Source organism: Lepisosteus platostomus, chromosome 2 (genome assembly GCF_059453375.1).
Source record: "Lepisosteus platostomus isolate fLepPlt1 chromosome 2, fLepPlt1.hap1, whole genome shotgun sequence".
Lineage (NCBI taxonomy): Eukaryota > Metazoa > Chordata > Actinopteri > Semionotiformes > Lepisosteidae > Lepisosteus > Lepisosteus platostomus.
Genome location: NC_142612.1, coordinates 15,356,818 through 15,383,249, shown reverse-complemented (window position 1 = coordinate 15,383,249; position 26,432 = coordinate 15,356,818). Strand labels below are relative to the sequence as shown.

The 26,432-nt window shown below is 35.4% G+C and overlaps 1 protein-coding gene across 6 annotated transcripts in view; it reads left to right on the top strand.

The window, feature by feature from the left end:
* The window catches only part of LOC148676007 (rho GTPase-activating protein 6-like), a 162,438-nt gene that overhangs the window by 59,742 nt on the left and 76,264 nt on the right, over positions 1–26,432 (top strand). For 2 of the 6 annotated variants that reach the window (XM_088600173.1, XM_088600190.1), the window contains exon 1: positions 25,980–26,351. The exons of the other annotated variants lie outside the window; for them this stretch is intronic. In XM_088600173.1, coding sequence (XP_088456299.1) covers positions 26,289–26,351 — 63 coding nt within the window. In that variant the 5' untranslated portion in view covers positions 25,980–26,288. Of the gene's footprint in view, positions 1–25,979; positions 26,352–26,432 lie in introns of those variants that run through there. 6 annotated transcript variants of the gene reach the window in all.

The window sequence follows — 26,432 nt, the reverse complement described above, 5'->3', positions numbered from 1 at the left end:
AGAGAATGTCTCATTCCTGACAATAGGTTAAGAGAAAGATGCCCTTGAAAGTGTGAGAGGAACCTGGGCTGTCAGCACATTATTGGTATTAAAAGTGAGGTGGGCCCCCAGCTCTGCCAGGCAGTGTGACTCTCATCACACATTCCTCCCTGCCAGACAGAGTGGACCAAGGCCCTGAGGGAGTTCCCATCCCTTTCATGTGTTTAGAGAGCCTTAACATACAGTACAACATGCATCTTCAGAGGCATTTGCTGAGTAAATGGTAATTTAGAAGATAAGATTTCATGTGCCACATCTGAGTTAAGTGCATGCACTGCTGTATTAATATATTTGTGAATCCGCTGAGTTACTCTTTCAAGACCACAAATGTTGTCTGATTCACAGACCATGGGGTTTGTCACTCATGTGATCAACTCACCACCACTTGTGCCTTCAGTTGACAAAGCTACAGGAAAGACAATGCAATTCCCCTAAAGATGATTCATAATTGTAAGCACTGTTAATTACTCCATATGTTGGATTAGATGTAGCATAAATAGAGACTGTAGCTGAGTGCTGCTGTTTACATGGAAAATCTTGGCAGCTGCTAGTGTTTTTTTTAATGAAGAATGAAGCTACAACATCTCTTTTGTTAAGATGATTCACAGCTCTCGTCGTATTGCCTCTAAAACTGACCACAACAAAACCGAAACTGAGCATGAAAATATTTTGAAAGCATGTAATTTTTATTAATATGTTCATATACCATATGAAATCTTTTTGAGCAGATACAGAACTTTGTCCTTTACAATACAAGTAGAAGTACTGATTCATCCCTTGCTGACCTTATGTGGAATTCTATAAAGATTTTAATTGTTGCCACTATTATTCACACTGTCACTCAAGTGCAACAGCCTAAGATAAACCTGGCTGCATTTGTTCTCTATTAAAAAAAGAATAGATAAACTGCCCAAAACACGTAGGCATATTAATGTCACAGTATCCATAAAAGTGACTTATTTAACAACAGACATTTTGACTTTGTTGTATAAAAGGGTGTCTTACTGTTTGTTTTATTTTTCTTCTTTAACGCAGTTACAGTATGAAGGACTCTGTTAAAACTAGAAAACCTGCCCTGTTATTGTATTAATTTTTTTTTTACATTGTATAAAAGACGGAGATTTTGAAATATTGCGTAGCATGTTGCTGGGTCGTACTGAGCTACGTGTTTGTGGTGGAATGTTCACTGCACTGACACTCCAAAAAATAACAAGGGAGAACTTCCCTGTTGGTGGGGGCAGACTGGTATCTGTACTGTCTTGTTTTGGGATAATTATCCTCTTTGGTAATAAAGCTCCACTGGTTTAGCATTATGAAGAAGAAAAACATCATTTTCAATTTTGTAATAAAGTAGAAATTGAAAAATGATATTTTTTGGCCTTTGGTAACACATTGCAGATGACTATTAAAAATATTTGAGATGGAAGCCAGCCATTTATGAAAGGAATTGGAACCACATGTAGAGTTAACTGTTATTTAAGTTTGCATTATAAAGCCTGGTGTAAGAAGTGAGTCTGGATTATAGTAATGCGCTCTATTTGAATCCTTTGTTGCTAATGTTGAACTCTGTCACTTTCAGAATTGCTATAATCTTGCATGTTTTAAAGAAAGGTGTAAGCCATACTCTTGCGTGTTTCTTAGCTGTGTGTGATACGATGATGGGAAGTTTACTTTCTACTACACTATTTAAATAGTTAAACTGAAGTCTGTGACTATAACATTTTTATATGCTGTAAAAGTTAAGCACATTCTACCATCCCTCAAAATAAATACAAAGTATCCAGAATAAGCTCATTCACTTTTAAAACACACGAATTTGTTGAACATGGTGTTCTTTACTGCAACCTGTATCAACACTGACCCACACACATTTGCACAATTAGAGTATGTCCTTGTCAGTGCAAGCACAGGTGGAGCGGTACACAGCAATCACTGACACATTCATCTTGTAAAACATGTACTAGGTAATGTTGTGTTGCAAATTGTCTAATAAAGCAGTTAGCGACCTGCATAAATCCCTTGTTTAACTCGGTAAGTACATGACTGTAATTACCAGTGAGTTTCACAGGCTATAATCTAAAATCTAAACCATGTTCAAAGACTTGTCTACTTGACTTATTTATTTGTTTCTTCCTTTTATCCATGCCATATTCAAAAATTTGCTAAGCATTATGCTTAATCATCAAGGACCCAAGGTTCAAGAATGTCTTGGACCAGAAAACTAGGTGAGATTGCAACAAGAGTCCTGCTCTTATTTAATCCAGACATTAAACAATCTAGCCATACAGATCTGAGAATGAGCAGGGAAGCTCACCTTTCCAGGTTACCAAAATGGGAGCTGAGAGTTTCAGAATAAAATGAATGCATCATCTCATGTGGTAGCAGCCTAGCTTCTTGGTATACGTTGATTTTACTTATACCTGAGGGCAATGTTAATAGCATTTCTCACAGCTTTGTTTATTTCTGGTGGGTAGCAGATGTTCTGTAAAACAAAGCAAGTGAACGTAGACATTTTAGATTTACAGAAACTGCAATGGATCTAAAAATGTACATTATAATGAACAAGAGGATTGTTTTCCATTTTTTTATTTACAATGAAGAAAGTGATGTCATTGCTGCTTTAATACTTTTCTTTTGGGGAAAATAGTCTTATCAAATATCTGGATCTACAGAAGTATGTGGAAATGTGACATTGTATTCATGGAGATGCAGTAAATACTGTTCATACGGTACCTGCTTGTTTTTATTTGAAGATGCAGTGATAGCATGGTGAATGTACGGTAGACAGTAAATCGTAAGCAGTAAGCACTCATTGCTTAAGATAGAAATCTGCAGACACGGTGCAAATCTTAAACAAGTTTGGGTCAACGAGAAGAGAATGTATGTTTAACATTTAACTCTGAGGCTTAATGTGTCTTCAGATTTACTATTGTTAATACAGTATGTGTGATACATTGTTTTCTATGCATAGTAGTATTTTGACATTTCTGTCAGGGAAAAGTATCTTTATAATGTGATGATTTACTTTCCAATTGTGCACAAAGAGTTATTGTGTTCCAATCTTTTTATGTTTACATTTTATAGCTGTGTATCAGGAACAATGTTTTCCATAATAAAAGGCCAACACTAGCTGGAAAAAAGTGCAGGAGAAATATAGAAGAACATTACAAGTCAATGTGCTCAGTGACCAATGACAGCTCAAAACAGATTTAGATTCATTTACTTACAGTCATAGATAAAACACTGAGTACTGATTCCGTCTGAGCAGGTCATGTTTTGTTGACGTAATATCAAGTGTGAAAGTGATGATATGAAGCCTTAAGAACTGAGAACATTTTGTGGTTGTACAATAGTGGCTACTGTTAACTGAGGAATGAATAAAAAGGAACATTCTTGAGTAAATTGTTTTAAAAAGGTCTGTTTCTCTGTAACTTACAATGATTTATTTTGTCCTTTTTGTGATCATTACTTGCAGCCTATAGTTATAAATAACAGTGAAACAGATATACTGTACTACATACTGTATACAAGACAAAAAACTGAAAATGCTGCTAAATTTCTCAGGTTATTAAATCTCGCTAAAAAAATTAGTGATACCATTCCATATTTTTACAAATGCTGAATTCAGCACAAAATCATGAAATTTGTTAAAATACTGTATAGTCGTTATGTTGTTGCAAATCCCTGGTCCTGCCTCAAGCAAGATCAAGGGTTTGCAAGAATTGCGACGTGAAGTTGCCCTTCCTGCTCGCTAGTCACAGTAATGACTAATGTACTGTATTGTGATGTACAAGCGAAAAAGCACAAGTTGTGCAGCAGATATTTTGTCGCAGAAATGTTCCGACATGACCTGCATGCAGAGTTAAAAAGAAATAATTGTCAGCAAAATAATTTCTAAGTTGAGAGCCATATCTCAGTTGGATTAAAAGAGATGTATTGCTTGTTTACAGTGTTATAGGGCTTCTTAATTTCACCAGACATTTTGTTGCCTTGTTCTGAATCGCAGAATATGACACACCTGGAAATTGGAGGATTAACATGTTACTGTGTACTAATGAAATGCACTTATCGATGACAATTTTTTCTAATCCCGAAATATAAAAGTAGCATTGCAGGTCCCTTTCAATAGATCTCATGATCTCATCCAGCCATATCTTAAAAGAAGCTGATACTGTATATCTGCTTCAGCGTGTTTGTTCCATTGTTGATAAAGAAGTGCCTCTTGTTCTTGGTTTTTATTAGACTTATAATTAGTCTTATAATAATAATAATAACAACAATAATAATAATAATAATAATGATAATAATAACTTACACTTTTTTCTGGACACTCCACTCAAAGCGCTTTACAGGTAATGGGAACTCCCCTCCACCACCACAAATATGCAGCGTCCACCTTATAGTTTCCACTCGTGTCTCCCAGTTCATGTTTAACTGAAGAAGTCTGAAGAATTGTTTTATAAAATACAAAGTAAAGGAGAAATCATTCTTGGGTCACAGCAGTGACTACTATTTGTAAGGCTCTGTAGCCAAAAAATAAGATAAGATGGACCCCATGCGAAAAATGCTAGAGACCTCTCACGTAGAATGAGAGAGTGAAGGGAAAAGGACACAGAGAAAAGCTAGGTGTACTTACCCAAATCAGGGATCAAGAATCGTCGACAAGTTTCAGTCACAGGTCAGGAAGTGACAGTAACATTCATTACTGATGTCATTGATGTCACTGCCCGCCTACAAGTGCCTGTGAGATTGCAGCCAACTCCTGTTTGCTAACGGGCAATATGGCCCTAGCTGACTATAGCCGAATCTGTACTGCTTCTGACATGTATGTGCTCTCCACACATGGCACTTTTTTTATTTGGATGGTGATTTACACTAGTCACATCTCTAAAGAGTATTCTCTTCAGCTTTGCCCATTGCTGAAATAATACAGGGTCCTCAACTTAGAATACAGGATGGATGCAGACAAAACTGTGTAGCAGGATGTATTCACTAAGTTTACAAGGTATTATACTGTATAAAGAAATGCTTTTAATTTGGTTATATTACTGTACAATACTACACAGTGTACTGATAACTTTTTTGATGATGTCACTGTACAGTAGAGCACTTTGTGTTTCTTCACTCAGAGGTTTTACTTGGTCATATCTGAAATTATTGTGATCTAAACTTTTTAATGAAAGCAAAGCAAAAAAGTCTGAAAAATGGTGTAGGATTATATCAGTGCTTAAACTACTAGGCCCATAAACTACTAGCTGTTGGGCCTTACAGCAATCTTGGAAGCATCCTACTGTATATTGGTCCTGAGTAGTAGCCCTGTGGGACATCAAATTGGGCCAGTGTGCTGAAAAAAATCAATGTCCACATTGCATTTGCTAGTTGTCCTCCACTCCATGCGTAGACTTAAATAAACTGGAAGCTTAAAAACCTCATAAGGACATGAGGCCTCACACTCAGCTGTGCCTCACATGTGGGGTACAGAGCTCATATCAAAATTCATATTCTGAAAAAGATAAGAAGAATCTGCTTTGCTTAAGAAGGCAGAATGTTCTGCATGTAGCATAAAATAGCAAGATAATATAAATATGCATAAGAGGCGTCCCATAAGGAAAACAAATTACCTCAAGATTTTTACAATCCATTTCCTTTAGAATGTGGTTACTCTTCCCATTATAGAAATAAAGAAGCAAGCCGTTTGAGTAAACATACCCTAGAGTGTGTGTGTGTGACATTTAACTGTTAATGCCTGATTTTTGTTTGAAAGGAACTAACTCTTATAGTTTGGTGACCTTTAAAACTTGATTAAGTTAATGCTGGCCACTAGTCTGGATTGCATTACTTGCATAGCCATGTTTGACACAAGCCTTGGACTTGTGTATGTAAGAAAAGTTTTCAGTTTTTAACTTTGTGTCATTTAAACAAACAGTCCAATCAAGAAAAATAGTTCTGTAGAAACAGGATAATAACATAAGACAGAGTGAATATGGAAAATGTGCTGTTTGTCACACACGTGCACAGATTTGTACTAACTGCATCCGATAGTTTGTCAATAAACTTTCATACATAATTCTAATACCCTGTCAATGAAAGAGTATATTGGAGAATTTAGACATAATCAGAATTCTGTAGAGCACAAATGTATATTTTGTTTGACAAAAACATTAAACTTCATAGTTCCTATCAGAAATTATATTCAAGGAAATGGGCATAGGATATATTTTCACCTATGTAGGTCAGAAAGATCTTTTTAATGAATCATGGAGTTAAGATAGAAGCTGGTAAAGAAAACAATGGGTTGGTGCATTACTACCTTAGTAGAATATAGCTAGAACTGAGATATCATCTGAGTATACAGTATAACACTTTATTATGCAGCGTGTCTTTTACTAAACTTGATGAAGTACAATGTGTAAGACAATAACAGAAAGAAAAAGAAAAATCAGAAAAAATGTGTTGAATATAGAGTAGACTCCATGACTTAAGGATAATTAACCTTAAGATTCTTTTATTGAAGAATTCTGCACCATTATCTTGTAATGGTGTACTGTATGTGCAAATAATAATATACATAATATTAATACTGTATATGAATATAATAATAGAATGTAACATAGGCTTTAATATCTGGAATTCTAAAATGTGTTTTATCATTATATGAAATATGAATGCTTATTCTCATAGCTGCCATGATTAGCATGTTTTAATACCCACTTTTCACGTCACTGTAAAATTATATTTCTTTCAGTTTTGTATGAGATGTCATAAAGACAAGGTTTGATAAAAAATATAATTCATACTGCTTTGTATTGATGCACAAGCTAGAAAGTGTTTCACATAAAGGCAACGTCAGCTTAGATCTTAGAGATAGTGAAGACATTGGTCTTCTAGTAACTGAAGAAAGCTGCGTTCAGCACAGGTTTGGAATGGCTGAACAGCTTTTAAAGTTATCTTCCCGGAGTTAATGTTTAACTGCCCTTGGCCAGCACAACTTGCTCTTTATTCAATTTATTTTTAAGGGAAAGCACACAACTCTTCTAGGCCTTTTCTCATGCAGTGTTCGGCTAATTGAAGGGAAATTGCATGATGGGATAGGCAAGTCATGAAGAGGGGTTGTTAGAAATAGTATAAGAGAAGTTGGTGTGGCAATTAAAAATCAATTGAATCCTTCCTAACATACTGTACAGGTGCATGAAACATTAACAAGTGATTCACATACAGGAGAATACAGATGATATGAACTTCACTGCCAATGTTTAGTTACTGAAGGTTGTGTTAATAATCCAGTATGTGCATACATTTCTGACTGAAACAGTACACTGGCACTTAAAGCATTTAACCACTCTGTTGAGCTTTAAATTGAAAAATTGAAAGTATCCTCACTGCACACTGTTTTGAAGAGGTGTTGATTTGTTCTCATATGTTTCAACACTGTGTTTCCTTTCCTCAAGCTATGCAGCTGGTTATCAGGGACTGACATGCTTGTACAATATAGTATCTCTCATGAGTGTTAAAGAGTTTAAGCAGAGTTCATTGCATGTTGATATTGGGCCTAAACATACATACAGTATTGTCATTGATAAACCATGCAGGGATTTTAATGTAGCAAATCGAGCTCTAATACAGTAATTTCTATTACTGAACAATCTGGAAAAAAAAAAACAGATTGCTTTGCTCTGAGTAGAAGTATGGTCAGATTGCTGCATCACTTGTTTTACACAATGAAAGACATTTTGACCAAAAACGTTTCATTTAAAGCCTCACAGATCACAAAAGTGCACAAACAGCACAGAGACTGTTGGTTGAACTGTGTTTGTTTTCCAAAGAAATTAGTTAAATTTGTGTGATACAAAGAGGTGAAACAATTTAATTATTAGTAAATGGAACAAGATCTAAAAACTACTATAACTTCTGTACTACAATAGCAATGGTACTGTATCTTTGGTGTCAGAAGCCACTATGATTTATTCATAATTGTCATCTTTGTTACAAGCTACACTTTGCTGTTGGACCTATAATAATTGATACCATCTGAAGTTAATGCTACGGTGCAAAATCAATGTGGTATAATTACAGGAAAACTGAGATACATGTTGATATTGATTTTAGTTATACAGTATAAAATGGATAAAATGGCTGCCAAAAAGATTGAAACTTCATTTAGTTGAGTAGAATTTTATTGTACCAGCTGTTTGCACAAAGTGCAGCTATCATTACAACCTAAAAATAATAGCAATAATAATAATAATAATAATAATAATAATAATAATAATAATAATAATAATACTAAACATAACCTTAAAGCAGAAAATGTAAGGAGCACCTAGAGTGCACCTAGAGGGGCTATGAATGTAATCTAAGTGGTTCTTAATGGCTTCTTCAGATTACAATTACAATATAGAAAGTAAAGCTTTTATCTTGAGACAGAACACGTGTCAAAACCAAGACAGCACAGACGTCTTATTTAAGGCACTCTAAATAGTGTAAAGGAAATCCTAAAAATAAACAGATGCTGGCCCTTTAAGGCTCAAGCATGATAAATAACAGAAAAACATGCACACGACTAACACAAGTAAAGAATAGACCACAATACAGGCTGGTCAAAGGAGTTCTGGAACCAGACCGACATCGGGTAACAGTCTTTGGCTTTCAAAGAGGCTGGATTGACTGATCCAAGTTAAAAAGAGAGGAAAAGCAATCACCCACTTTCTCATGCAGGTCAATAACTAAGCCTTCCAGCAGGACTCCTCAGGGACTGATTTTTCAGGGTGGGGTCTTAGTGAGGGAATGACATTAATTTATAAACAGCCAAACAAGGCTCAACATCATGAATGCTTAAAATGTCATCCCATAAGTAGGATAGAGATAATTCTCCAGGCAACAGGAATCCAGTGCAAATACTTACACAGAGAGAATAAAATGTGTAAAACAGCCTCCTAAAGTATGTCCTAAAGTTGACATTTGTAATTGTTGAAATTATTATATACTGTACAGTATATACTTTATATGAATGTTCACAATTTTTAAATGATTTTTGTTGATGTGATATTTTTAATATACGGTACATTAAAGAATGAGTTACAGTTTTTGCACTTAGTTTTTTTCTTTATCTTGAGAAGTGTGTCTATTTTTGTAAAGGTGATAGACACACTTAGTATGTGTTACAGAGTTTCAAAGAAAACAACTTTTGAGTCAAAGGGTGCTACTATTTTTCTGAGACAGCTCTGAGAATGTGGATCAGACAGTATCTGTTAAAAAGGAATCATTTCTGTGAAGGGCTATCTTTAATTGTGATACGAGAGAAATTTTATGTAGCCAAAAACAGATTGCATTTTATTAACAGAGAATGAGTTTAACCCGATTTAGCGGGAGTCACAGATGAGAAACATGTTACATGCCTTTAAAAAGAGAGTGGATCTGAGAACAGTAAATTTAAATGGCAAACCCCGTTGGAGATGATACTATGTAGAGTTCTAAGCTACTGTATGTAGATGGGAGTCATGCATTACCTGTGAACTTCATAGTTGCCCAATACATCTGGAATAGTTTTCAACTGTCCAAACAGTATCTGGGTTAGGGCAAACTTCTTACTCTCCTCTGCAATGTATTATCAATGTATTATCATGCGCACATCATAACTGTGTGATCCGCATACTCTAATAATCTTTTAGATTAAGCATGTTTATATGGGCATTCTGTAATTTGTGCGTCTTTCTAATAGTTTATCGGTGAAGAGGAGCTGGAGATATTTTAAATCACAGAAATCTTCAAAACCAGTAGGTGGTCAATGCTGCAGGGAGGAATCAAGAGAAGATTTCATTTAGGTGTTCCAATAGAGTGTTTACAGAAGGAGAGGGAGTTGAATTTAAAACAACAGTGATGATTAATGAAAGCCCATTTAAATATTTCAGTAAGAGAACTATCCTTAAATAAAGCAAATATTTGCTTAGTCTGTTTGGCAACCATAGAAAAAGATTAATACCTTGATTGGCTTTGTAACAACAGCTGATTATTCAAAGAGGTTATGCATGCAATTTCATTTGGATATTCCTGCAAAAATAACAACAACATTTGCAAGTTTACTCATTCCAGAGGCTGCTGGAATGAAGATAAGATCTTTTGAATTTTTGTTTGGTATTTTTTGATTTTGTTGAACAGGAAAAAAAAAACAACAGTATAAATATTTTTTCAATACTGTTAGTCTAACATTGTTCATGTTCTCTATATTCACCTTAAGTTTGTTTAAAATGTACTCATATTGTAATTAAAATCATGCCTGTTAACAACTATACATACAGAAGAAATAAACATTATTGAAAAACTGCTAAAATGTGTTTCAATAATGTAACATAAGAACATCAGAATTTCAGACAAATGTTAACGGCTTACATAAATACAAAAATCTTATTTTTTTACTATGTGGGTGTGAATGTCAATTCTTTCTTAATGTTGTATATTGATATCAATCCAGTATACCTTTATGGTGTGAAAAGGCTAACTGGTCTTGGAGAAGGAAAACAAATCTTATGCTTAGTACAAGTCCTTGAGTAGTTTATGCCTTTAGTGCTTGGATTGACTTGTCATCCTTTTAAAAACACACAACTAGAGGTATCTGTGGGCTCATGCAAGTGTTTAAATGAGTGACAATAAGGTTTTCCTTTGGAACATGTACACAACTGGGTTACATTCAATAGTGCATGTCCATAGTTTTATATATTCTAATGGCTCCAAGTGATAAAGACCATTCAATTTTCTTTTCATCAATGCGTGTAATAAAACCTTGGTGTGTCCCAAGGAAGATCTGCTGGTCATTGAACACTCCAGTCTTGGCCCTTCAGTTTGGGATCCTTAACAGAATCCTTTTTCGCGTTTCATTGTGTAAAGGAGTCAAAGCTAAATACAGTAACTGCGTTATTTAAAAAACAATGTTGATTATACAATATAGTAAACCTTAGTATGACTACACTGTAATTTATTTAATGTTTAACAGGATATGAGATATTTAAAATGATGGATGATACTAATGCAGCCACTGTTAGGCAGCGTTAAGATGAAAAGCGAATTAGACTCTATGGGGGTGAAGATCCTTCAAAATGCGACGTAATCCGATAAACACTATCCGAAAGGCGAAATCTGAAAATACTAGGCGATGGGTAAGGAATCCAGAGAGCCGAGAGAAAGAGAAGCATGCGGTGAGAGAAAGCTTAGCTAGTGGCAAGCTGACAAGCAAGTCCAATACCGAGCGTGGGAATGTGGAATATGAGGATTGAAATGGTAAAGGAACGGGACGTGATTGGAAAATGAGGTGATGAGGTGCAATTAGTTCAAACTGAACGTCAAAATTCAGTGCAGCGTCAAGATATTTTCGTAGTACTGCAGCCTGATCTGTTGCACTGCCCCAAATTATCTTCACGGCCAAAGATCGATCAAGAGTTGGTATTGGGGGTGTGTTGGATATTAGTGAGAGCATTAGCTTAATTTATTCTGTTGTCCTACTTCTTTAAATCCACTTAATATGGAATATTAATATGGAATCATTTACCTAAAGGGAAATTGTGGTGGCGGAAAATAAAAATAACGTTTTCGCATGTGATTAACAGTATACATTTATGAATTTAAATAGAATATATTTGTATACATCTGGTATCTGGTAGTGGTAGTGTATTCCAATGTTTTCCTGAACATCTGCATCAAATTCTTTAATTTGGTCATATGTTGTGGTTATTTTGGAAATGTTTTGACGTGCTCGTTTTAACTACAGTACATTTTGCTGAAATGTTTGCAGCTAAAATGTGTTGGAGTGTTCAGACAAACTTCACTTTCCTTTGCACTCTCTGTTGTCAAAACTGAATATCGGCACACCCTCTACTACTACTGCTTTGTTGTGGTGTCCGTATGGCTTATTATGGTAAAAAGTGCAGTACACGTTCTTAAATACATACAGCAGAATTATACTTGTTTTTGATGCGGAGAGGTTCAATCGTTGCTGCTGCCCATGGGTGACCTCTCTCATGCTTTTGAAAGCTGCACACATCACACAGTTGAATATGTCATCAAATGAGCCTTTCCTGTTGACTGAAGGATGCAGGTCAGGACACGAAAATATGGGCTGTTATGTGGGAGGGCAGGAAAAAATGTTTTCTTCTTCATTAGGTGTTAAACATGGGATATGATGATTAAGTCCTTACTGCTACAGTACATACAGTAACTCTATAAATGCTGACTTCTTATCTAGCTCTTTTTTTTTTCCCAACTAAATTTGGTAAAGAATATGTAAAACCCAGACTGTAAGAAGGCGTCTGTGGAAAATGGCACGTTGATGTTTCGATGGGTAAAAACCAAAACATTTCCAGCTTCAGTAGTGCTAGATCATACTGTTTTGTTTTCATGTCGGACATCAAAGTATATTCCAGTCAGGAGTAAAAGGGCCACTGAGCAGGATCAGCAGACTTCAAGGAATGCTTTCTGGAAAAGTGGAGACTAGATTTGATGAGGTCTGATAAGGACTATGAAAGATGTTTCTAAATATTTGAAATAGAACTCCAATGTGCTTCAATAAAGTTATACTGTATACAAAATTCATCACAATGACTGGAATGAAATATAAATGCTACATCAAAGATTTAGTTTTATGCATGAAATAATTAAGAATTTAGCTTCAATTTACTTACACAAACTCCTGTTTACATATAATAAATGTAAATGTTGTATTTCGGCATGAATGATTGTTCTGAGTTTTGTAGAGGTGTGTTCTGGGGTGACTTTTGAGGCAAACGTGACAGGGGCATAAAAGACAAGTCTACAAGAATTAAATTGTCAGAACCAATCCACATAGATTAATTTAAAAACAGTAACATGTCATCACTTAATAGTTCAAACAATCTAGCTTATCAGTCATTAGCTGTTTGGTTCACTTACTCTTTGCTATGAATAGGGCTGCTTTCTAATAAGTGTATGAGTGGTTAAGTGCATGCTCTGAAGGCAGAGCCTTCACTGAAGACATAGGGTCGTACCTCAAAAATTATTTTTTTTTCAGGCCAGGTCTGGTTTTATCTTTCCTGGGATAGAAGAAATAAAGGAAGGCATACCCTGTAATTCAAATAAGAACATAAAAAAGGTTAGAAACACGAGGAGGTCATTCAGGCTGCTGGATGTACTGTAGCTCATTGGCATGCGAGCAGCTAATTAATCCAAGGGTCTCATCCTTCCAATTCATGAAAGAAGTGGGAGCTTCACCATCAACAGCATGGTTGGATAGCTTGTTCCAGACTCCCACAGCCTACCGTTCAAAAACTATGCCCCCTCTTCTCAGATATGACACTAACTTGGTCAATATCACAAATATTGTGCCTCACTTTAATTGGAATTTAACCGTAATTTCAGCAAACCCAGCGGCTCTGATTTCAAAATTGGAATCTTTGCTTGTCTAGGCTTTAATTTTAAGTTGTACTCCAGTGAAAATGTTCCTTGCAATGTAAACATTGTTTTTTTTATAATGCATGCATGATTTCATGCTATAGTAAAAGGCCCATGTACAGTAAGTAATTACTATCCCATGTAGTAAATCATTGACTGAGTGCTATTATATATAAATTTTCATGAAGCAAAAGGCTGTGAATTTATAAGTACTGAAGCTATAAAAATAAAATTGAGTTGTGAGTGAGCCCTTTGAAATTAAGGAATGTTATATTTTTCTGATGTGTCTTGATAATGTCAGTACCACCCAATAAATGTGCTCTAGAACATATACAGTAATAGGATTGTTTTTAGAGGGGACAATTGCACTGCTCTATAATCAGTATTTATTAAATGTTCAGTGTTCTAAAGTATTCATTTGGAAAACTGCACAGCTTTCACATTTTATTGTGTTACAGATTGAAGTTGTGACACTTTGAAGTAGCAATTAATATTTGTTTTATGTATAACATGCAATGTAACCTACTACATGCAATCAAAGCAGAAAAAAAACAAAAAAGAAAACAGACATAAATAGACAATTAATATGAATGAAACACAGAAATGTCATCATTGCATAAGTATACAGTAGTATACCAGCCCTTTATTACAGTATGCCAAACTTAAATTAATTTACAGTAGGTGCATATATTGTAATTACCTTAACAAGCCATACAATTTGCTGAGTGGCCTCTATCTACCTGTACGTACAATAGCAGTATTCTCATATATTCACCTGTTTCTGTAAAGTCCCTCAGTCAAGTAGTAAATTTAAAGCAAAGATTCAAGTGTGAAGACCAAGATGTTTCCAAAACAGCTCTGGGAAATAGTTGTAGAAGGCCATGAGATTAAAGCATGACACTGTTTTGATCAGGCTGTCCCTCCAAACTCAGCAGCTAGCCAAGGAGGAATCTGGTTAGGGATGTACTTGTGACTTTGAGAGAGCTCCAGAATTCACTGGCTGAGATGAAAGAGAATATCCACAGGTTAACAATATCTGAGTCACTTCACAAAGGGGGCTTGTATTGGAACTAAAAAAAAAAAACTGAAACAAAAAACTGAAAAAAGAAACATCACAAAAAAAAGCACCTAAGTGATACTGCACACATGTGGCAAAGGTTTTGTGGTCAGGCAAAGAAAAACTGGAACTTTTTGATCGAAATGTAAAGTGTTACATCTGACAAAAAACCAACATAGTGCATCACTCAGTCAGCACAAAGGAAGATGGTGGCGACATTAAGTTACAGTTCTGTTTCTCATCATGAGTGACTGGGAAGCTTGACAAGACTGATCGGAAAAATAGATGGAGCAAAATATTGGCAAATCTTAAAGGAAAATCTGTTTCAGACCTTAAACCAGGACAACAAAATACCTTTCAGCGGGACAGTGATCCAAAGCACAAAGCAGAAGCTGCACTGGAATGGCTTGAGAAGATGAATGTGAAAGTGTCCTTGAGTATCCCAGTGAAAATCCTGATTTGAATCCTATTGAGGATATGTGGAAAGGTGGTACAAGCTTGTGGAGGTAATTGCTGTCAAGGGTGCTTCCACCAAGTTCATGGAGGTCTGAATACTTATGAAATCGATAGATTTCATTTTTTGTTTGGCTTTTGCTAACATCCTCTGTAACATGTCTCGGCCTTCGATTTGGGCATCCATGTTTTTAATAAAGTTTAAAAAATGTGTATGCATCTTTCAAAGGTCTGAATGCTTTTGGATGACATTATACAGTACACACAACAATCAAATAGATATGAATTTTAATTGTTTTGTTTACTTCCTAAGGTTATATTGAACATGTATTTGACTATTCAAGGTTTATACGTCACATGATGCTATAATTGAAAAACAGGAATGTTCAAATGTATGTTGAAGTCAAGAATATTTTAAGAGAGAACCTTTTATAGACAGTAACATACTGTAGACCTTGCAAATGCATTGGTGATATTGACAAACAAACTGGCTGCTTAAGATAACTTTACCAGACTGGTAAAAGCAAAGAAAAAACATTCTACATTACTGACACATTCTTTAGGCCATAGGCTTTTAATCCAGATTTCCTCTGTCTACCATTATTATTATTATTATTATAATAATAATATATAATAATAATTATTATAATTATATATAATTATTATAGGTAAGAATATACTAATCATTTCTAATAGAATTTTCTATTGATTAGTATCCTAATAGTTTCTAGAGTTTAGAATGTATTGTAATCATAGTTTCCACAGTATTCTTCACCTTGGTAAAAAAAAAGTATTTCTGATTGATATATACAGTATATGAGAATATGAAACAGATGAAGTCAGTAAGTATTCATATTTACTTTGTGCAGTAAAGACTGGCTGGGAATGTCAGCCACACTTTCTACTCCAGTGAAGCACTTCGCTATTGACAGTTGGCTCTGGAGGCAAAGCAGTTGTGTACAGCTTGTCTGTATGATGGTGTACTTATGGTGAAGGATGTGATTGAAAGTCTTTGTGTAGAAGCAGTATGTCATGTGGTGAGCATACTTCTTACCTGACCTCACATCCCCAGCTTTCGTCTGTAAGCATTTCCTGAAAAGATGGTTAAGTCTCCTTGAGATGTCAGCTAAGTACTGTAATAATAAACTTGTGTTGTCCAATTCCCCTTGGGGAAGATTTAAGCTGCATTCCCCAGCAGTGAGGTCACTTGAAAGAGTGCTTACTGCACTTCTGCAACAAAATCGTTAATATCCCCATCTTCATCTGTTCTTTGGTTTCAATCCCTTTTTACTCTGCTGTGTTACCAATAAAGACAAGGGTGTGTGCCTTAAATGCAGCAAAAGAGAAAAACAGCCCAGGAAAAAATAGACTTGTACAGTTGACTACCAAAGATGGTTCTGAGTTTTATGTACTATTTTTTACTTGTTGTTATTTCAGACTGCCATTGCTTATGCTTGTACCGTTTTACTCAATAGAAAAAACATACTTTTTGCTTTAAAATATATTTTTATGCACATTTATTAAAACAATCTTACACATAGTATTTTATTTGTTTAGAGGTTTGCTGTGAGCGTGCCACGTTAGATTGCTGTTTCTTATTAACAAGTGATTATCAGTGCATTTACAAGTTAATTCACATTAGGAGCATGTGTTCCTTCTCTAGAAAACATTTTACTAGGGGTGAGTTGATTGTTGTTTATATTCAGCATATTTGAAAGCTAAAAAATGTCTGTATATCTTTAGCTGGACAAAAAACAAAACAGTCTTTGTAAACGTTTGCATTAGCTGTCTGCAGTTCACTGTTACTTAACAACTGCAGACTAAATGCTAAACTCCTGTGGATTATTGCACAAGTACACAAAGCTCACATACTGTATCTGTCTGGGCTTTCCACTGTTTTTTCATGAACACCATTTTTGAGTATTATGATTTGAATATGATTAGAGTTTGTTCTAAGTACAGTCCAAACAAAGGCTAAAAATTACCGTTTGTAAATGACATACAAACAATATGTATGGTGACTACAATAAAAGTGATTTCATTATTAAGCAAAAGTATAAAATCCAAATTCAAGACAATATTAATATTTTTTATTTTTAGACAGAGTATGTACTGTATTAAAAACAGAGTATATACTGTATATACTGTACAGTACATTTTTTAATATTGGTGTATCTGTGTGCCTTCTTTGTGTATCTTCAATGTATTAAAACAGATTAAAACAAACCTGATCAATATAATAATTAAAAGAACTTGAATGCTACCGGTACGTTTTACTATTAAGAGATTTTTTTTTTCACATAAGCTTAGAGAGGCCTATTTCCCAAACAATTAACTTTGATTCGTTTGTGGTTTTAAGTACTGTACATGGGGTGCAAAAGTTTAAATTATTTTTCTTTTCATTCTATCATTATTAACGAACTCAGCCTTTGTGCATGACAAAGGTGAAGACTGTGCACACAACATCTCCACTTGTCAAGTCAACCACACTTTTCTATACACAACTAATAAGAGAGGCAGAGAACTGGAAGGAGGACTGATTGTTCATCTTTGATAGCTACAGGGATCAGACCAACAACCTGAGCTCCTCATGGCTGATCCCCTGTTCGATGTCTGATGTTTTTGTGCCTTTTAGTATAATTACACAGAGGCAGAGGGAAACAAATCTAGAAGTCCGATAACCAAATTTGACAGAAAGAATTCATATTTTAACTAATGCAGGGAACATTTTTAGTAGATTGGTAAGGTGTACAAAGCACAATGAAAGCTAAAAGAAAGGAACACTGTCACGACCGCCAGCCAGTGGAGATCAACCCATAAGAGAACTAATCAGCACCGCCGCACGTGTTAATCCACCAGAACACGCTCTACCGTGCGGCACGCAGCGTTATTTAAACCATCCAGACCCGCTTCCCGCTGCTTGGTATTGAACCTTCTCATAGAGAGCTCTACCTCACGTTTTCTGAACCTCGCTTACTGTGGATATTGAAATCCCCTTTGCCTCTCGACCTCGAACCTCGCCATTCGATTCGGATTGTTCACCTCGATCAGTACTACCTGGATTTAGAACTACCTTTCGCCTTTCGACCACAATCTCGCCTGACGTTTCGGATTGTACGCCTGTCTCGACATCTACAGTACTTACTCCTGGGTCTGCATAGGATCTGCACATCTCTTCATTGGGGATTCCTTACAAACACTTGATTCCAGAGGATGCTTTTCTTCATTTATTTATAGAATAAACAATACAGAACAGTAACATTCATCTCATAAGTATCCCATGTTCCCCTAGTGTCCCAAAAGCCATTTCAAGAAACAAGACACTCCTCCTCCTCCTTGTACTTCCATTTAACCAATATGATAACAAGGGATCTAGTTCTCAGCGGTCGTCACACCCAGGGGTGGGTAAATTTAATAAGTTTGGGATAGAATCTTCTGCCATTCTACGGATCTGAACAGCCTCTTCCCTGGCCCCTGGTTCTATTGCTGCACAATAGAAAGCTCCATACTGTATGTATGACATCAACAAAGGAAAACTAGCCTCTGATATCAGAGAAGCACGTGTGGGGGCCAACAGCACTGGGCAAACATCTTCTTACCAGCAGGACGTCTAATCAACAGGCAGATCCGCTCCCCTTGGTTAGATCAATCTAGAGATGAGCCCAAGTTTAACAAGGAAACCACTGGAGAACAGGGTTTTTTTTCCCTAAGAGAGAAGGAGACTCTCTCTAAAAAACATTGCCTCATCTGCATTGTTTTAAAAAGGAGCTTGTTGATTCCCAAAGGCACTTGATTTTAGCATGTTCTTTCACCGGACATCACACTGTGACCACTTAAGAAAAAATTAAGTGAAATAGTTAATGAATTCTTGTTATCTGCAAGTCTACATTTTTTTTGTTTTTCACCACCATGAAACGGAAGCATTAGCATCACATCAAATCATAACCAGCCACAACAAAAAAGACCAAAAATAAAGTTAGACTTTATTTTATTTATAGACAGTGATTGTCTGTCTGAGGATTTATTCCGATGGAACGCCAGAGATTTGACACTTTTGTTTTCCTTTTCACAGAAAGTGTATTAATAACAGAGTGCAACTGAGACCAGTACAGAGATGGAGGAGGAAATGGAAGGATTGAGCTAACAAAATTAATAAGAGGATGTATATTCATCTTAATTATAGTAATGTCTGCCTGCTGGGAATTAGGAAACTGCTTCTATCAATTTACTGTCTGAATCTGCCTAAGTAAAGTGTTAACATTATTTAACACTGTCGTATGTATGGAAAGGCTTATTTTAACACCAAAATGTTTAAGCATCAATAGACTAAACTACATAGGTTTTTCAAAGTAATTGTACTTCCCTCCAAAAAACTGACATGAATAATGACTCATGTAATTTCTTTTTATGATTTCATATAACTTCACAGCTTTTTTAAGTATGTTATATATTTTCCACTGTATTGTACCAAATATTGTCTCATTTGGCGATGCCCTTTGTTTTTGTTAATAGGGCATTGCAGATTCATATGATTACTTTTGAAATAGCTTAAGCTTGTGCAACAGCAATAGTGAATACAATAGATGCCCTGACGTGTGATAAAATATCTGCTTAATTTAGAACTTTTTTTTCTTCAGAGGTGGTCCCAAACATCATCAAACTCTAAATGGGCCTTTATTTTGCTATTTTGCTGACGTATTTGCTCAGCTTTCCTGTGTCTTGCTGATTTATGATGTGGTTATTTAAAGACATGAGTTTCGAGCCAACTAGAGCATAGATATCTAGTTTATTTTTACTAATATGTGAACAACTGAAAAATTGTTTGTCATGACTGTAGAAGAGTTGGAAACATGATGAGTTATATACATATAATTTAAAACAATTAATTAGAGATGTCATCGAAAAAAACTGAAGGTATTCAATATTGTTAGATCTTATTTTTTTCTTTCATCTTGAAAAACAGTGACATTTTGATATTTGCAAATTGTGAATCATAATTAGGTAATAAAATTGTACAAATATATTTTCTCTGGTGGAGTGAGCTTTTGTTTAGTGAGCATTTATCAGTTACTGTTTGCTGAATTTTTATTATGATCTTTTAAAGTCAATTTCTTCAGAGATTACGTTTTCACATGTTAATTATTATTAATTGATTTAAAACTTAAAAAAACAGACAACCGATTATATTAATGATCATATGAGCATGTATGTACTATAGATTGTTGATCCCAGATTACGGTCCACAATTTAAAAAAGTTTGAAATCAAAATTCACCATTAAATATTAGTTATGTTTATTAATGGGTGAATGTCTTATGAAATGTAAGATGCTATCATTAGAATGTATGAGTGAAACGGCACTTTGGTTAAAAAATGCTGAACTGCAAAAACAAAATCATTTTTTAGCAAAATAAGATAGTAGTATGAAAAACAAGGCTGTTCTACTCTAATGTACTTGTACTTTTAAATGGTTGAACACCTTTTAAAATATACAGTGTAAGTACATTTCATTGAATCCTATTAGATTACTCATGAATAAAATTCAAGGCCGCTACAAATGTTTGTTTTTGTTTTCTCTGCACTTCCTAAGAAACTCTAATCACTTTCCTGGAAAAAAAATCATGCATATCCAGCAATTCACCTTCAGGAAATAATGTTCACTGAAAAGTACTCAAAGCATGAAGCAGAACACCAGCTCATCAGTGACTTCTCATTTGATGAGGGAGAGCATCAGCCAGTATATAATGCCATTGCAACCACTTGGAACAAAATGAGGCCCCATTCTGGCAATGAGCCATGCTTGTCGGAGTGTGGATTATCTGTGATTTGTCACCCATGTCAGGGACAAAAGTATTCTCATTGAGGGAATATCCCTAATCTGAGTATTGAAGAAATAAAAAGAGCACATGCTGTGAGGAGAGAGAAGACTACAGACTAGAGTAAATCATGCATCACTGAATTAAACAAGTTAAATTATCAGATGGATGGTGTCCAGTTGAGGGCAGCACACTGGCGCAGTGGTTACCATTGTTGCCCCTCGGCACTGGGTCCTTGGGGTGCAGTTCCTAGAGCGCCTTTTATGTGGAGTTTGGATGTCCTCCCTGTGTTTTGTGTGAGTGTGAGATGATCACAGTTCAAAGACATACTAGTAGGTCAATTGGCCCATGGGAATATAAGCCCCGGTGGGAATGTATGCATGTACAGTATGTGTGCCCTTCGATTGACTGGCATCCTGTTCGGGGTGTGTCCCATCTTGTGCCCGTTGCATGCTGGGATGGGCTCTGGCTCCCCCACGACCCTGTTTTGTTTAAAGCAGTTAGAAATTAGACAGCTGGGTGTATATTCCTCATGTTGCAAAATTACAATGCACTGCAGCTCATTACCAGTGTTTATTTTATACAACCTTTTTTCTCGTCTTTATCAATGACACCAATAATTTTGGAGGTGACTGTACACTGATAATCGTTTGGAGTTTGTGCAGATTGTGACACCTCCTTATATCTCTTAGGTGATCATTTGCTCTATCTGTCATCTCGTATCTTCTGGCCTTTGTTGCGAAATGTCTCAGTAACATCGGTGATTGCGATTCCTGAAGGGACGGATAATGATAATTATGTTGACATGAAAGAAAGAAAGAGTAAGATGGCACCCACAGTGTAGGGTGCCGCCCTGTGAGCTCCCATTCGTCCTTGTCTATTTCTTTATTTTTTGTTGTTTTTTGTACTGCATTAATTTAAAGACATTTCATTGCCAGCAACTACTGCTGCACGCTGTATTGTTGTGCATTTGATAAATAAACTTTGATTTGATTTGATTTTTGATTTGAAAGTTTTGCCAAAACTCATTGTGTGTGATGTAGTACTGAGCTGAGGTAGGGGAGGTGGATGGGGAGCTGGGTTATGCAATAGGATGCTAAAAGTGCTGGAGACTGTGGAGAGAAAGTGCAGCAGGAGTAAAAGGGAAATAAGAAAATGAATGGAAAAATTAAGGAATTTATTCACATGGGTTAGCAGCAACTAGAAAGTTTCATTTATCTCTCAGGTTTGAGCATAGTGAGGTGCTATTATGTTTGAAACATGAATGAAGAATGAAATAAGGTCCCTCATTGGCAACATTTTCATAAGATATTTCTCCACAACTTAAAATCCTATCAGTTTACAGCATGTGAACCTGAAGCCATCTTGATAAAGTGTGAAAAACAAACCCAGATAGTTACGATTTAATATATTCTTGAAAGCTACTTTATATCAAGTTTAAATTGCAATTGTATGTTTTTATACACCTGTGAAGTTATTTAACTAATTAGCTGCCCTGCCCTTAAGCATAGCTAACCGGAGTGTGGAGATCCTAGGGAGGCAGATCCTGTGATATCCTCATTTTATCATCGAGCTGTACCCCAGCCCTTCGGTTAATGGTTTGCAAACATTGGAGCCAAAAACGGATCCCACCTCCTCCTCCTCTCTGACACCTCCAAGGACTGACTCCGCTACACTCATAAAATTCAATACGTCATATTTAAAACTAAAATGAAATGCCTCTTCGTTTCATGTTCGGTAAAAAAAAAATCAAGATTCAAACATTTATCCGTCAGCTTTTTGAAAGATTGCACGCGTGTCCAGAAGTTGTAGTGTTTGTCCTGTTATAAACCTAAAGACATTCACAGCATATTTCATGTCTAGGCCGTACAGAATTTGGTACGAGAGAAATGTGTGAATGTCTAAGGAACATTTGATTTACAGATTCAAAGAAAAGCCTTTGGTCTTCAACATACGCAAGAAGATGGGTACCATAAATAAAAAGGGGTTTCATCAGATTGTTCCTTTGCATCTGTGCTGAATTTCCAGGATTTACAACATATTGGATTACAAACAGCCAACTTCAGATAAGAACATCTTATTAAAGTAATAGTTTTTCATCTCTAACACAGAAATGTACCAATGGATTGACCAATTATACTGTATATTACTCAAATAAATAGGCAGATGTTGCACTTTTTACTGCATCTATACAAATGCCTAAACAATTTCCATATCACTCCTATCATATGATAACCTTGCAATCAAAAAATGTATTTTTAGATCTTCTTTTAATTATTGGTTATTTAAATTCTAAAACACATTGCTTGATTACAAAGGCAACTTTTAAAAAAGCTCAAATTGAATATATAATAACCTTATACTGTTTGTATCCTGGAGATAAAATAGTAGAGACTATAAATATTGTTGATTTTCTTCAGGAGAAAAGGTTTCATCTGGTAGAAGCATCATCTACGTCTAGCCAAAGAACATAAATTAATGAGAAAAATGTGTTAAAAGTCCAGTATTAAAAGCTTGGGGCAAAGAATATCTGCACATTTTCATTCTGTATAAGCGCCCCGGTCCTATTCCTTTTCCTATGATAGGAAACACTTTCAGATATAATTATTATTATTAGAACGTTAATGATTTATGAATGTTATTGATTATCTGAAGAACTAAATGCAAATGCTGTTGCATATTGGTAAACAGCAAAAAAAGTTGGCTTTCCAGATGAAAGTTAGTCTTTGTATGTTGAGTCATGTGTTTTGTTCCTTCAGAAATCTGGCAGGAAAACGTTCTCTTCATTGCTCAACAATGTGTCTTCTCTAGCCCTAGTTCTACATCCTCTTCGGTTTCAGATGTTTTTTTCCACAAATTCCTCTTTTTTAAAGGGTGCCTCACTGCACCCCAGCTGATTTTAATTTCTTTACTAAGCTTTTCTAATTTTCAGAATGTAGAAAGCATGATGTCACCAAACGTGGCATACTTGTGTGTGTGTGTTTTTAGTGCAACTTAAGCTTTAGTTACCTCCCAGCAAATGTTAGCTTATTGTTAACGAACATAACTATGTAAACCTTTTTATTCTATTTTTTGCAATAGAATAAAGAGCTACATGGAGCCCACTTACTAGTAATTATTGTGCTTGCAGAAAGCATTCTGTGGGTCCTTTGTGATGCCTGTTTGTGTAACACATACTGCATCATCACATGCTTTCTGTGAACCAGTCTGCACTAGCTGTGAGCATTCACTTGTACTGTATGTAGCGTATGAAGTTATCTGAGCCAACGTACTGTATGTGGCTTTGCTTCTTTTGTGTGACCTGTGCCTGTCTGGAAAGGCCACATTATCCACTTATCACAATGTATTATATGGAATTTTATTGAGGGGTTTCAGTCATTAATATCTCACTGATGCCTGCCATTTCTACAGTGGAGTTGACAGGATACTGTGAAGATGAATGCTTCACTGAAATTCACCCTGGATTGTGTTGTTATTAATACATGATGATGACTGATGGTCTTTGAGCAGCCTTCCAGCAAGACCGTTTAAGCAATTGTTTGGCCTGTACCCATAATCACAGTTTCTAAATTCTCTTAGATCTTGCCTTTTCCCATTCTACTGCTCTAGTTGTTATATAATAATGGATAGTTAATGTCTCATCCTGGGACATGATCAACCTACAGTAGCTTTCATCTCTGGTTCATAGTGACATTTATGTAAAAGAGTTACAGTTTAGCGTCAAATGAAATTTATTTTCATTAAAAAAGCTGAATACTCGCCAAAGAAAGGTGTCACTGTTAATGTCCAATAATATTCCTGCTCTGGTATCTATCCCTCGCAGAGAGCACACACTTCTACCCTTGACAAAACAAACTTTTAGCAGACATGTTTGACAAAGGAGAATATCAGCCTTTTCATTTCATATTCTTCAAGAAGCAAAGTCAGTGATTTTGTAGCTAAAAAGTGATTGTGTATTAGAAAGCAAGTTACTATCTCAAGTTTATTGTGCTCTTAAAATTAGTTTCACAGAAGTTTGCTCTATCTAGCAAGCAAGGTTGAATTCTGCAGGGACTTGCTGTTTATGCTTTCTGTGTTGTATGTACAGTAGATCTGTTAATGCCTTTAAGGCCTGTTAATGTTCCTGCCTTTGACATTGCTGTCTTGGGGTTTTAGCCTTTTTTTTAAATCCCAAGCAAATAGAGAAAGGTCTTGTAGACTACGCAGCTACAGACAAAAAAAAAGTCCCTAATGTGAAAATAATGTTTTATTATTTTTTAAAGAAGAAATATTAATGTTGGTGGCTTCTCTAAGAGCTCCTTTACAAAGATATGCACATCAGACAGATTTATAATATATTTTTACGAGAAACAGAGTAAGACAAGTACTGACAAAAAACAGTGCTGTCATTTATAACTCATTTTAAGTTAAACAGTTTAATATATTCATCATATGCTATTCTTTTCAATTTGTTTCATGATGTTCTTGACATTGGTTGCGTTGTTATGCTTTTATTTGGAGATAAGACAATCTAACTATAGATTCTGATAGGAAACTTTTCCCTTTATGCAATTAAAACATTTAAATAAAGAATTTACAATCTGGTTTGATGTGCTGTAGGTTTTTAAAGAAGGCAACTTGCTTTGATATTTAAACACTGGAATAATAACACATTTTATCAAGAAATTCATTTTACCTTAATGTCATAAAAACACCTTACTGTATATTTCTTACAGTATACAATAGTTTTGCAGACTTTGTTTAATGCACAATTGTAGGCTGAAATTATTTTCAGTTACATTATTTAACCAGCTGCATAACTGTAATATTTATAATCTGGTTGCAAGGTGTTTCGCGGGTAACTGGTTTTAACGGAATGGATGTTCTGAGTAAATAACCCGTGGAATGATTTTCAGAAAAATCTTAAATATATCTAAGAAAATAATCAGGTTAATTGTTTAATTGACTAGGTTGGAATCAAACCTGTACACTAGACACTCTGCAGTTGCGTTTGAGACCCTGTGTTAGACACGTGGTAAAATCACACACTCTATAATGAAATGCAATACAGTGTTCCTTAAAGTTATTTAAAATGTATTTCGACTTTAGTTCAGAGAACCTTTTTTTTCCATGAACATCGCATGGTCCCGTCGATAGCCGAGAACCCCCCTAGAGGTGCCCCGCCTTTGCTTATCATAAACTGTCTTCCTCTGCTACGGTCAACAGAAAGCATTGGTGATCAAGTACTGTATTGTGCGAGTACAGATGTAGTTAGACTGGCTTTTTGTAAGGCTCAGTACTTTAAAATGTATTTATTATTTTGTATTTGTTGGAATGAATAATGCCCCCTTCACCAGTGATCGTGACTTAGGCATGATGCTTTAGAGCGAGCTGGGGATTCTTTATATGGATTTAAAAAACATTAATAGTATAATATTGCTATTATTATGCATTAAAGATTTGAATACGTTTTGCGTACATTTTTAGGAGTTCATTGAATTTCTTCTCTTTGCTTCAACATTTGGTAGTTCTATGTGGATATTTACTGAAGCCATGGGAGACTCCGTATTCTTCGACAGACACATTTCATACCTTGTAAGTATTTTGATTCTTTTTGAGGAAACAAATCATCATGCAGGTTTTGTTTTTATTATGACCATATTAATAATGTTAATT